The following is a 14759-nucleotide window of genomic DNA, read 5'->3' as shown; positions in this document are numbered from 1 at the left end:
CAGTTCTCCCAACCCTAATTGATGGAGTGTGTAGCTTTTCAATTCTTAAACAACCATATAGGAAGACACATTATGGCCTTATTCATGGTTGGGAGGGAGCATTAAGAATCATTGTGCTGGAGGAGACTTGACAGAGTGCTGGACTCTTGCATTGTCAATACCAGCCTGGACCAAAATTGATGCACCTCTTGATGGGAATAATATCACAGCATTTATTTTCATTATTGACAATGCAAGATTCAAGCACTCTGTCAAGTCTCCTCCAGCACATCCCAAAGACTTTCAATGTATTTAAGGTCTTTAACTCAGTTGTGCCAATGTGTGAAAATTATTCTTCAATTAGGGTTAGAAGAACTGTTTCCAAACATATAACATGCTAGAAACATAAAAACCATTGCAATAATGATCCAATCATTGACTCTTAAGCATTTGTCAATTTAAAGACAGCAACTTTTTTTTTGAGCAGTCAGAGTTTTAGAGCCTCATGCACTCCCATCGCTGAGAGTCGCCGGTTGATGTTTCGATAACGGCAGCGTAACAGGTCTTTATAAGTTGAACGCAGGTCTCGGTTGAAGAAGGCGTAGATGAAGGGGTTCATGAGCGAGTTGGTGTAGCCCAACCACAGCAGTACCCGCTCTAGCCAGACAGGGGCGCAATTGCAGAGCAGCCCACAGATGAACGGCCGTGCCGTGGTGAAGAGGAAAAACGGCAACCAGCAGAACGAAAAAACTCCCATGATCACACCAAGAGTGGTGGCTGCCTTCTGCTCACGCCTGAAAATCGAGCCGCTCCGACATTCGCGCTTCAACAGGCAGGAGAGGGTGGAAAACTCCTCGGTAGCTGCAGGGTTCTTCATCCCTTCCATGCAGAGCCCCTCTACGGTGGCCAACGCTGATTCGGGACAGGCCATCTGAATTGGGGGAAGTGCGGTGAAGTGGTGTCTGGCCCCACTTTTGCGGGCGGCTTTGAAAATCTTGTAATACATGAAAAGCATGACCACCATTGGGATGTAGAAGGCCACAGCGGTGGAGTAGAGGGTGTAGCCCACATCCTGGCTGATCAGACACACTCCTGCAGTGTTGACGTTCTTAGCCCAACCGCAGAATGGTGGCAGAGTGATGGATGCCGACACCAACCAGACGCCGACTATCATCTTGGCCATCAGCTGTCCATTCTGTCTCGCTGGGTAGGTCAAAGGGCGAGTGATTCCGAGGTATCTGCGGAAATAGAGGATAACACGCTTAATGAGGTAACTTCATATGACATGTTTGACGTTTTAGCAGACAACTGCATTCCTCAAAACGACTGAACCCAAAGATCTCGCAATATGCCAGATATGGCTCAAAATACCTCAAAAGCACCAGACCCGAGAAATTCCTACTGACCTGAATTTTGCCAACAAACTGAGTGGAAAAGACGTTGTGTTCACAGCTAAATCTCTGGCATGTCAGACTATCCAACTAACCAAGCAACGGTCCTCGAAAGTAGATGTTTTTGTTCACCCTAAATATATTTGAACAAGGAAAAAGGCGTTCAAATATGCCTACATCCCTACCATATAGTAGGTGAAAAACTGTATGTGAAATGTGTAGTAAGTCCAAAATCACAGTATATAAAACATTAGGCGTAAAGTACCTGGATGACCTACTACTTCTGCCGAGATTCTGAATAGTAAATCAACTGAAAGCGTAAGTCACACAACTTACCTTCCTTACCAAATGTAGTACCTACTCAGGTTTTCAGACGCTCCATTTAATTCATATACATGCAATATTTGATTGGGTTCACAATCAGTTGTTCATTTTTTTCTGAATGTCTTTATGCCGATGATTTTTAAAATCACTACATGACTATCTGGGCTAGCATTCAGTTGCTGCTGTGTGCACACTGCACGATGGAGCTGTGACAGGAGGTTTCACATTGCATGACTTCACTCGGCGACATCTCTGTCTGGTCCCAAACACATGCGATAAGTGATAAGGAAATAATGCAAGCTCACGCGTGCGTGAGACCGGAGTTCTCGTGCAAGACTGAAATTGTTATTAAAAATGATAGCCCGGAAGAAGCTTGCGATCCAAATTGTCTGTGCGCTGATTTGCAGCGAAGATTATGGAGGAGGAAATGGATGGGGAAACGTGGGGAGCAAGGATAGTGTGTTCTGCAAAGAGAGTTGAGGTGCTGTTGCGGCTGGTCAAGCAAATGTTTGTGATTAGTTTCTGTTTGATATAATTCTAAATTCATCTATTAAAATATTGATATTGTGGTCTATAGCTCCTCCCCGAACTTCCCGCTGCCCTGTATCTTGGGCTGTGTCTGAAATCGCGTACTATGTGAGTAGGTACTACATTTTAAAAACGTTAAAAAAGTATGTTCTATATAGTAAGAATGAATACAGTATGAATGTAATCCAGACGTACTACAACCGCCATATTGTCATGATCATGTGACCTACCAGCGTCAGTTGCGTCCCATCACCTCCATTAATAAATCGTGTCCCGTGGCCTCATGGGATAGTAAAGTGTCCATCGTATGCACACTTCAGAATCTCACCGGAAGTAGTAGGTCATCCGGGTACTTTTCGCCTACTGTTTTTCAAATACTATGAATTCGGACATACTACTCTGTTTTTTATACTGTTTTTCGCATACTATATAGTAGAGAAGTTTTCGATTTTGGACGCAGCCTCGCTCTCTTATTGGTTGTAGGTCATCTGCAATGTAATTTTCAGTCAGAACACATTTCACACAGCAAGATTCTGAATCGCCAACAGGTATCAACAAGGGCATCAGCGACTCGTCAGCGTTTTTCTCAGATCGCGTCTTTGATAATTCACACCGCGTGAATCGCGTGATTGTCCCTCGCGTGAACGAGCACCGATTTTCCTATGATTTCGGGCATTTGTCATGCCGGCGAGTGAAAATCGGGCTTAAAATCGTCCAGTGCGAACTTGGCATTAGTATCGGGGGAAAAAGCTCCATTTCTCTGTGTGTGTTAAACTTGCTTCAAGATTGCTTTGTCAAAAAGTTTCAGACAGCATTAGCGTATTCACTCTAGATGGGTTCAAAAGCTTTCAGAAAGAACTACCATAATTATAAATATGTAATGTTTGCATTAGCAGTAGTTCTTGCTGCATCTCTCTCTTCTCTGTCCTGTTAAGTCACCAAGTTATACTGCTTATAGGTACCCTTGGACATGAAAGAAGGAATATATCCTCTGTTACAGACGTTCTAACTGATCTCATTGTCTACATCAATATTGTCGAGACTGAAACGCACCTCTAAAGTCTACAGTTGGAGCTGTGGCTTGGGGGTTATTGTGATCCAGCATGGGACTTGAGTTTGAATCCATGAAATTAAAAAAAATCACTTTCTCTAGAGATTTCCCACAAATAACTGCTTTCATTCGTCAAAATCTGTTTAACTGCAGTGAGCATTTCAAAAGACTTCAGCGTAACTAAAGGTTCTATGAATCTAAATTTTGAATAACATACGGTACATTGGCTTCTCTTTGCCTACTAAAGCATAAAGTCTCTATATACCCCTGCCCATGCACCTCTAAAAATAAAAGCTTTCATTTCACGCATGAGAATCCCTCTGATCAAGGAAGGGCTTAGAGACACACTTATTGGACCGGACACCTAAGGTATTTAAAACCTTTCATACACCTACACAGAAACAGAGCAATAGTATTAAAGGGGTCATGAACTGAGAAATGTAATTTTTGACATATAAGAGGGCATACTATAAGAATATCCTATATAGTTTGAGAACTGTAAACTTCCTTGTTAGTCAAAAAACTGTTTTTATTTTTTGCCCAGATGACGACTCATTGTGGAATGTGCCTATCTATGAAAGTGAAAGACCACCTCTGCCGAAGAAAATAAACGCCTACTTCGCCATTGCAACTTTGGCCCCGCCCACTGGTGTGTTAGTGAGATGACGAGGAGAGAAGAGCAATACACGATGGACTACAAATAACATTCCCTTCCAAAGGATCCTCATGCTAGGAATGTGGTTATTTATTTTCAACAATGTGGATGTCTCAGTTGACCATTATTGAATTGTATTCGGTACATTTCACTGTGGGTTCTTTGGTAGATCAGTCGCAATTTCGGTGCAGGCTTTGCAAACAGACTTTTATGATATGGACTCGACAGTAATGCGACAACATGTAAGTAACCGTGTTAATTCTAATGCTTGATTTCTGATATGTAATGATTCATGTACAGTCAGATGTTCTTTGCCTGTGTCGGTAAATCCAACCAGTGACTAAACGGTCAACTTCACATTGTTTCTCTTAGCAGGATGAAAGTAATATGTTATTTAAACTGTAATTAAATTATATATAGAAATCGACCGCAATCGACTCACTCATGCGCTCAACATTAGCTACAATGCTCATCACTGCAACCTTTCATGTCATGATCTAAATATGCCATAAATCTATAATCAACACTTTTCACTTTTAGTTAACCTTGAGAGCTGTAATTGTAAAAACGTGCTAAAAGTTTTCGAGAGAGTTAAACATGTAATACTTAGCTATTTCATATGCAAAGATGTTAGCCAATCACAGTAAACACGCCCCTTAAAACTCAGAGCGTTCAAATCAGAGGGCTAATAATCACAGGGTAAGGAAAATGCCTTTTATTTCTAAATGATGACCATTTTTGATGTCAAAATCATACTAACATTATAAGTGCACCACGGGAAACATTATAAAGCAATGCAGTTCCTGATCCCTTTAAGGCCTTCAAGCGAAATCGAATGAAATGATGTGATGTAATTTCAAACATAATAAGGCTGAAATGAGGTTCGTTTTGAGTTTGAAACAGCTTGCCAAAGCGAACCTTCCAGAAAAGTTTGCTACAGCTGGTAAACGCCTTTGTACTACCATTGGTCCGTGGCGATGACTTAATAGGTGGGTGTGTCCGTCGAGGTCAGACGTCGGCGAGTGGAAACATGAACACATTGGAGAGGTGCTTTATTGTATAAAATAAAGTTGTACTTCTGATGAAACGAAACACTGAGCTGCTTGATTTGAAGCAATCTATTGTATAAAGTGTTATATAAATAAGCGTGACGTGACTTTACAAGAATGTCGAATTGCATTCGCCACGTATTTCCAACTTCGTTTTACCCCTAAGCTAAGAACGAAAAAGAGCTTGGCCACTCTTGATATGCAGATGATATGCAGATGTTTGAAAGCCTCTTCATGTCATCATACACTGTGCTATCAAATAGGCTAAATCAGCAGGGTAGGCATCTTTTGATGTTGAGTATTGTCTACACTTCAGTTTGCTCTTTGTACTTCCTGTCATATTGAATGAAATACGGCACTCTTGCAGAAGCCTCTCAGAAAACAGAAAATAATAACTGGATTAAAAACAGTACTTGTTTCCTAAGTGGGATGGGGAATGAACATTGTAGTCTGGGGCACTCGACTAGATTAGACGGCTGATGCTGACAATGGCAGGTCAAACAGATGAGCGGAACTTACTGTGACTTTTAATGAGTCAGAAATTATTTGAGAACCAGCAAAATGATTACAAGGGACTGAAAGGACAGACATTGGTACAAAATGTTTGAACGCAAAGCATGTTTTTTATGCCATTATTCAGTCTTTAGAGACAGTACACCAGACAAAAACAGCTAATGCTAAACGGAAGATTAAGAAGCTTTCATTCAGACAGATGAATGCGTTTCATTCTAAGCATCATCAGCAAGCACTCAAGTTAGTGTCTGAGTGCTTCATTCATGGGCATGATTTAATCATAGAATATCTGCTGACGTGATTGATTTTGAAAATAACATTTGCTGTCGCAAAACCCATTGAGATACCCACGTAAGGGGTCATAGTTGTACTCCACCTCAAAGACCAAAAGTTCCAAAAGTGGGCTAAATAAGAAGAATCTAAAACTAACCTATTTTAAATGGGTGGTTGATTATGATTTCACTTTTTTAACTTTAGTTAGTGTGTAATGTTGCTGTTTGAGCATAAACGACATCTGCAAAGTTACGACGTTCAAAGCATAAGATATTTTCTTTTAAAAATATCGCTTTGAAAGGACTACAACAAACGGGTGGTGGGGACTACAACAAGCTTCTTCATGGGTTAGTGACATCACTAACCCTAAAATTGACATAAACCCTGCCCGTGGGAACACGCAACAAAGGGGATTAGGCCATGTTTGGCTGCTTTAGAGAAGAGGAAGAGTTGTTGTAGTAGAGCATATTTGGGAGTCTGCTCAAGCTGTCGCAAACGGCTGGTAGGGACGACCACAAGCTTCTTCATGGGTTAGTGACATCGCTAGCCCTAAAATTGACATAAACCCTGCCCGTGGGAACACACAGCAAAGGGGATAAGGCCATGTTGGGCTGCTTTAGAGAAGAGGAAGAGTTTTTTGTAGTATAGAGCACCCTTGGGAGTCTGCTCAAGCTTTCGCAAACGGCTGGTATGGACTACAACAAGCTTCTTCATGGGTTAGTGACATCACTAACCCTAAAATTGACATAAATCCTGCCCGTGGGAACACGCAACAAAGGGGGTGAGGCCATGTTTAGCTGCTTTAGAGAAGAGGAAGCGTTGTAGTAGAGCACATTTGGGAGTCTGCTCAAGCTGTTGCATTCGTCTTTTCACATTTATTGCAATAACACATAACAAATTCAATAGCATGTCATTAAAGCAAGATGACAACATAAGTTATACCGTAATTAAACTAAACTATACATGTTCTATCTTCATGTAGCATATATTCTTTGGCTCTGAAGGCATATTACAACAGTTTACAACATGCTAAACGACGACTTGAAGATAGTTAACTCCACATCAGCTCCATAAATTCATCAACTAACCATTTAGAAACTTTTTTGTCTGACTCTGGTTTGAACATAAAAGACAGAACAGTTTTGGATAGTTTCAGTGTGTGTCTGCGTGAGGTAATCAGAGCTGCTAATGCAAGCTCTTGAAGCTCCGCCTTCTTCCTGAAAGGGGGCCGGGAGCAGCAGCTCATTTGCATGTAAAGGGACAGAGCGACACACGCCAAAATCTGAAAACCACGCCAAACCGACTCCAATGACTTTTGTATTGCGTGAAGCCTTGTCATTTCTTACTTATAACAAAAAACAGAACAAGGTCTAAAAGCTGATATGTGACAAGGTGTACAGCAAACAAGCTAAAAAAAAAACCAGAACCAAAAACCCAGAAGTTTTTATAAGCTGTTCACCCAAAAAACGAGCATTTAAGAGTGCGACATGTTATATTACACTGAGAACTACACCCACTAGAGGGGAACGTAATCAGTGACAGGAAAAATAATATATAAAACTCACATTTGGATATTTGACTTAACAGTGACAAAATGTTTACTGCACACAGGCATACTGAGTGTCAGGATCCCAAAATGTACCCATTCTTCCTGCTGATACTTCATGTCTTATTGCCTGTATCCCCTTTTGTCTCCTTAAACACTCTTTTTTTTTAACTTAGTTCTGTTTTTTAGCCTGTTTGCTGTACATCTTGTCACATAGCAGCTTTCAGACATTGTTCTATTTTTTATTATAAGTCAGAAATGATAAGGAGGCAGCTTCACGCAATACAAAGTCAATGGAGAGCGTTGGATTGCCCCCCTCAGTGTGGGCGTGGCCTGAATGCGCTCTGTCTCTATCACCCTCAAAAAGTGACAATTTTGTGCATGGGGTATTTTGAGCTAAAACTTCACATAGGCCTACACACTCTGGGGGCATCTGAGATTTATTTTACATCTTGTAAAAAGGGGCATTATATGATCCCCTTAATAGTTTAGTTTTACAGTATAGTTAACATTAGCAATACTGTTGTTATGCTTAATTGAGTATTGCGCTGTTAGCTTAGCAACATGCTAACATCAATTATAAATCGCAATCTAAATTGCAATCATAAGCCATTTGCAATTCTATTGAAACCAAATGCAAGTCTTCCGAGTGGAGCTACATTTGCATGCCGTTTGTAGCATTCCAAATGAGATTGCTTTGCAATTAGGATGTTCACTTAGAAGTCTGCTGCCTATATGCAACGAAGCAGCTCAGTAGGTTCTGCAACCCAGTTATTAAGTTGTAGCCGCTGATTGTCTGGAGCTAGCACAAACCAAGAATTTCTGTGCTGTGTGTGGTATTGGGCAGACGAAAGCGAAAAAAACAGATCAAAGCAAAATCGAAGGTCTTAATATGACAGGATTGTTATGGGTGGTAATGTTTAGATTACATCAATATAACTGAATTTGCACCTCAGCGTTCAGTTATGTGTAATGAAAGGCGCTCTTGAACTGTCAAATGTATCAGAGATAATTAATTTTGAGAGAACAGCAGTAGTCGAAAACAAAGAAAAAAATATTCTGAGGGGACATCATTAGAGAACTGTACTTTCAGTATCATCTGAACTTCAAACCCCTTTTGTGAATAGTTTTATTAAGAGGATCTGTTCAAATTGATAAATTACACTAATTTACCTCAACTGGATCTTTCATGTCTATTGTATTTTCCCTTTTACATGCATTTGCGAATGGTATAAAGTATGAAGTGTACCTGATTTTACAGTCAGACCCTTTTGAAGAACATAATTACGCATGTATATGCCATATTCCCCCGGTTTCAGAGAGAATGCTTAAGATAGTCTCAGACTAAAATGCACTGTTTTTACTGAAAGCAACTTGCACTGCCATATCTTAAAATATGTCAGTGCCGTCTCAAGTGTTTTTCCTAGGCATGTTTATAATACCTACTTAAATGTCCTAAAGCCTAATCCTAGCTTAATCTAAGACCTGTCTATGAAACCAGGACATTATATACTAACTGTATCTAATGTTCTCAGTCCATATTGATTGAAGGTTGTTGGGCAACATTGTACTGTTTGTAGAAAAGCCTTGTTGAAAAACGAAACATCTCCAACAGGTGCATGGAGACCTTGTTTGGTTCGTATTTTGTCATTTTAGCATTCATCTTCCAAATGAAGCCTCAAATAATGATAAGATGAAGTTGTATAGAAAACTTTTCAAAAAGCTGCAAATCTTTAAAAGAGAAAATTTCTACAGCCATCTATGGTCCTTGAATTATTTATCTTCCGCACTTGCTAAATTTACTATTCACAGTATAATTTTAAAGGTTAGTGAAGCAGTCTCATCCATAGGGCTGTGAACCCGCTTTGCCTTACAATCTTAGTCACTCATGAAACAAAGTGTATGAAAGGATTGCTGTATAAATAGGCAGAATTCTCAGCCCACCACCAAGCGAGGAAAGGTCATTGGATAATACTGTTTCAATAATGAAGAGTGCTTGAGAAAAACATCAAATAAATAAAAATAAATAAATATAATTTTTTAAAAATTATTTTAATTAAAAAATAATTAAAATCATCAGCTGCAAACTGTTAAATGAAATGATAAAAAGAGATCAGTAATTTGAAAACAGATTTAATCATGAAATATCCAATACCTTTTGAAATATTCTCTTTAAAATTATATTTTATTTAGCTAATCTATTGACATCACGCACACGCACACACACATACACTTATATAAAGTCAGAGTTGAAACGTCTTGAAAAAATTATAAAAAAAATAAAATTGTATAATATCCACGGAACACATTTCTAGTAATAGTAAATTATAATTGTGCAGTTAATTCTCATATTGTATTTTCCGAAAGTATGGGAATATTTTTCCTCTCCCCAAATTTGTCACTGCCGAAACACACAAATTGGTTATATTGACCTATTAAGATTTTGTTTACATCTACCTTGTAAATATATTTTCTTGCAATTTTATTAAAAAGTTTTCACGGGTAAATCAATACCAATTGCAATTTTAACAATATGTTAAGTGTAATTTATGAGATTTGTTGTATTTTGAATCCAAACTTTCTTTGTGAAAGGCATATCGTTAATCATAATAAGTTCAAAGTTAATGATTCATTAGTTTGAATATACATTGAACCAAACAGTATCATAACATCTTAGTTGATAATTCAATACACTTCGTTTTTAACAAAACATCCCATGTTTCGGTCGTGACTGCACATTTTCGGTATGACAGTATTGTTTAGCGACCACATACTAAAACAATACTAATGATTTGCATAACTGTACAGCAATTTTGATTATTTAGGGATAATATAATAATAAAGGATTATGTGTTCCTATTTTTCACTACTAAAACATCCGGTAGTGACAATTTTAGATCCTTCTGAGCCTAGCTCAAAGATGCTAATCAACACATGGTAACCTAGCACAGTTCTGAAGTTATACACAGAGAAAAACCCATTGTATGGAATAACACCCAAAAAAGTTTTCTTAATTGCATAAAAAAGGTGTTTAGTAGTGACGTTCCATAAGTTACACACAGATTTTCAGACTTGTGAAAACATTTACCTCAAAAGGATGGGACCTATCTAATAAAGAGAGGGACACATGAATATGAATATCTGATCAAAAATGTAGGGGTGTGGTTAAAATCAGTCTCAGCACACACTGTTTCAGTAGTAACATGAATATGTGGGACACATTTTTTTTAACATACATTTTCACGATTTACAAATATATTTTTTTACTTAATAAAAAACAAAATATATATATATAAATAAAAAATATATATAATAATAAAAAAAAAAAATAAAAAAAAAATAATAAAAAAAAAAAAAAATATATATATATATATATATATATATATATATATATATATATATATATATATATATATATATATATATATATATATATATATATATATATATATATATATATATATATATATATTAAAACCAACAATGGAAAAAATTGCAAAAATTATTTCAAATAACATTTTCATAAGTTGAAATTTAGGGGTTGGGGTTTGGGATAGCCACCTTCCAATTGAAAGTACCCAATAAATGATGATTATACACTCACCTAAAAGATTATTAGGAACACCTGTTCAATTTCTCATTAATGCAATTATCTAATCAACCAATCACATGGCAGTTGCTTCAATGCATTTAGGGGTGTGGTCCTGGTCAAAACAATCTCCTGAACTCCAAACTGAATGTCAGAATGGGAAAGAAAGGTGATTTAAGTAATTTTGAGCGTGGCATGGTTGTTGGTGCCAGACGGGCCGGTCTGAGTATTTTACAATCTGCTCAGTTTCTTGGATTTTCACGCACAACCATTTCTAGGGTTTACAAAGAATGGTGTGAAAAGGGAAAAGCATCCAGTATGCGGCAGTCCTGTGGGCGAAAATGCCTTGTTGATGCTAGAGGTCAGAGGAGAATGGGCCGACTGATTCAAGCTGATAGAAGAGCAACTTTGACTGAAATAATCACTCGTTACAACCGAGGTATGCAGCAAAGCATTTGTGAAGCCACAACACGCACAACCTTGTGACAGATGGGCTACAACAGCAGAAGACCCCACCGGGTACCACTCATCTCCACTACAAATAGGAAAAAGAGGCTACAATTTGCACAAGTTCACCAAAATTGGACAGTTGAAGACTGGAGAAATGTTGCCTGGTCTGATGAGTCTCGATTTCTGTTGAGACATTCAGATGGTAGAGTCAGAATTTGGCGTAAACAGAATGAGAACATGGATCCATCATGCCTTGTTACCACTGTGCAGGCTGGTGGTGGTGGTGTAATGGTGTGGGGGATGTTTTCTTGGCACACTTTAGGCCCCTTAGTGCCAATTGGGCATCGTTTAAATGCCACAGCCTACCTGAGCATTGTTTCTGACCATGTCCATCCCTTTATGACCAACATGTACCCATCCTCTGATGGCTACTTCCAGCAGGATAATGCACCATGTCACAAAGCTCGAATCATTTCAAATTGGTTTCTTGAACATGACAATGAGTTCACTGTACTAAAATGGCCCCCACAGTCACCAGATCTCAACCCAATAGAGCATCTTTGGGATGTGGTGGAACGGGAGCTTCGTGCCCTGGATGTGCATCCCACAAATCTCCATCAACTGCAAGATGCTATCCTATCAATATGGGCCAACATTTCTAAAGAATGCTTTCAGCACCTTGTTGAATCAATGCCACGTAGAATTAAGGCAGTTCTGAAGGCGAAAGGGGGTCAAAGTATGGTGTTCCTAATAATCCTTTAGGTGAGTGTATATATATTACGCTTACAGATATTTTAAATATTATTGTGGGTTTCAATAGATAATAAAAAGATCTTAGTAAACATCTAAGATTTTAATACTTAAATGATTTTTAAATGTGTTTTTTGGTTGTGGGACAGCAGTTTGCACCAATCCTTGGACTATATGCTATATGGACTATACACAACCAGTCAAAGGTTTGGAAACTGTAGCTACTATTTTGATTGTTTTGGAAAGAAGTCTCTTCTGCTCACCAAGGCTGCATTTATTTGATCCAAAATACAGCAAAAACAGTATTGTGAAATATTTTTACAATTTAAAATAACTTTCTTCTATTTGAATATATTTTAAAATGCAAAGAAATGTTTTTAAAAATGTTTTACGCAATAAAACAAATAATAATCATGAATGTTTTTTGAGCAGCAAATCATCATATTAGAATGATTTGTGAAGGATCATGTGACACTGAAGACTGGAGTAATGATGCTGAAATTCAGCTTTGCATCACAGGAATAAATTACAATTTAAAATATATTCAAATAGAAAACAGTTATTTTACATGTAATAATATTTCACAATATTACAGCTTTTTTTGTATTTTTAATAACATAAATGCAGCGTTTGTGAGCAGAAGAGATTTTATTAAATACAGACACCAAAGTTATTCTACTTCCTTGCATCTAAATGTACACATTGCACTGTCCCACGAATGCCATAAACATTGAGGTTTAAGGCACCAGATTAGGCCAACGCTTATCACTGAGACTTGTGAAAGGACCTAACTATTTAATTGAATTACCATGGCCAAGCAGGGTGTTCCAGCATGCAGTACTCACCTCCTGGGGTTCCAGCTCAGAACTTTATCAAAGAACACCATCAAAATTGCATACACACTAGGACGCAGCTTCAAAGTCATCCAGCCTCAAATGACATGGAAGCATTTTTAACGCTGTTGATTTATTTAGGGTTACTCTTATGGTTGAGAATTTTTTTTTTGTAATGAAAATGAATAAATGGATACCCCATGTTTTTCAATTTTCATTAAAAAATCATTAACAAACATTATGTAATACATATCAGTAGGTCATGCACTTTCAATTGTAAAGGAGCCCGAGGATAAGGTTTGGAGTCAAAAATACAATTACATAAATACTTCCATGATTTATGTGTGTTGATACCTAGAACTCTTAAAAAAGTCTAAAATTAGGACATTGTGAATTTTATCCTCCAAATAAAAATGTGATAATTATCATATTTCACAATAGCTCTTGGATAAAGCCCAAGGTCAGATTTTAACTTATTTCTTTTTCTTTTTTTTATTTATTCATTTGTATGAATTTTTTTTTATTATTTTTTTATGAATAACAGGATGGGTCAGGTTTTCACATTGATGTTGTCCCATTTTTCTCTGAATATTCATTGCAATATGGTTATTTATATTTGTATATATATATATATATATATATATATATATATATATATATATTTTTTTTTTTTTTTTTTTTTTTTTTTTTTTATAGCCAATATTTTACACATAACATAGATTTATATATATTTTTTGTTATATATTATTTGAAAACCATAACATCTTGGCTACAGCCAAGGATATACATTATACAATTTATTAGAATAACAATTTACAGCCAATAACATAATACAATTTAACTGAATGGATTGTATTTACTATAGCCACATAGATATTATAGAGACATTATTTGAATTATTATTATTTGAATATTATTTGAAAACCATACTATATTGGCTATAGCCAAGCATATACATAATGTAACCATAAATGCACATTAATGATCTGTTGAGCATTTTAACGTTTGTTAATAAAATGTCTCGAAGTGTCACCAACAAAGTCTATTTATATTTCGTAAACAAACTAACACCTTTAAAGAATCTTGACTGAACTCTTCGTATGAACTTACCTGTCCACACTGATCACACACAATGTCATTATTGAAGCTGTACAGCACATGACGTCCATCCCAATAAAGATATTGCAGAAAACCTCCCCAAACAGCCAGACGCCCCCTGTCAGGTCAGTCACTATGACAAAGGGCATCACGGCTACTGCCACAGACAGGTCAGCTATAGCCAGAGATACTAGCAGATAGTTTGACGGTTGTCTGAGTTTCTTCACGACGCACACCGCTATCACAACCAGAGTGTTGCCCATCACAGTGACCGCGGTGATGGTGCTGAGCATCACCCCAATGATCACTGTCTTAGTCACGTCCAAGTCCAGAGTCTGCTGCTCCCCGCGCGACTCATTACTTTTGGGCTCCGCTGTGGTTATTACAGTGGGGGGAAACTCAGTTGTCCCATTGAGAAAGGCGATTTCGGTCTCTCTGGAACCCAAAAGCAGTTCAGCCACATGTGTCGTGAACATCACTGTATCGATATTTTGACAGTGAATAAACCTTCCGCGCGCCTGAAGTGGACAGTGAACGTCATGGTGCCTAGCTACGACCTTTCCGAGTCTTCAGTGGTCCAAACAAATGTATAAACCGAGGAGAGAGACGAGAAGAGAACTCTCTCAGCCTCGTTCAGCTGAGGGGGAGAAACCGAATAAGGGCTGTAAGTAGTTTTTAGAGCCGCTCTGTGAAGAATAGTGAACCCTGACAGAAGACGATAACACTCCTT

At 37.8% G+C, this 14759-nt stretch overlaps 1 protein-coding gene across 1 annotated transcript; it reads right to left on the bottom strand.

The window, feature by feature from the left end:
- Positions 1–466: 466 nt before the first annotated feature.
- LOC307118537 (5-hydroxytryptamine receptor 7) lies at positions 467–14505 on the bottom strand (the record flags this gene model as incomplete). Its single annotated transcript, XM_079804182.1, has 2 exons — positions 467–1217; positions 14042–14505. 2 exons carry the CDS (start codon positions 14503–14505, stop codon positions 467–469), a joined length of 1215 nt encoding a protein of 404 aa, XP_079660308.1.
- Between the last annotated feature and the right edge of the window lie 254 nt (positions 14506–14759).

Source organism: Gobio gobio, assembly GCF_949357685.1.
Source record: "Gobio gobio genome assembly, chromosome: 22".
NCBI classification, from domain to species: Eukaryota; Metazoa; Chordata; class Actinopteri; order Cypriniformes; family Gobionidae; genus Gobio; species Gobio gobio.
The sequence above is the reverse complement of the archived record's forward strand: the minus strand, read 5'-3'. Positions and strand labels throughout refer to the sequence as shown.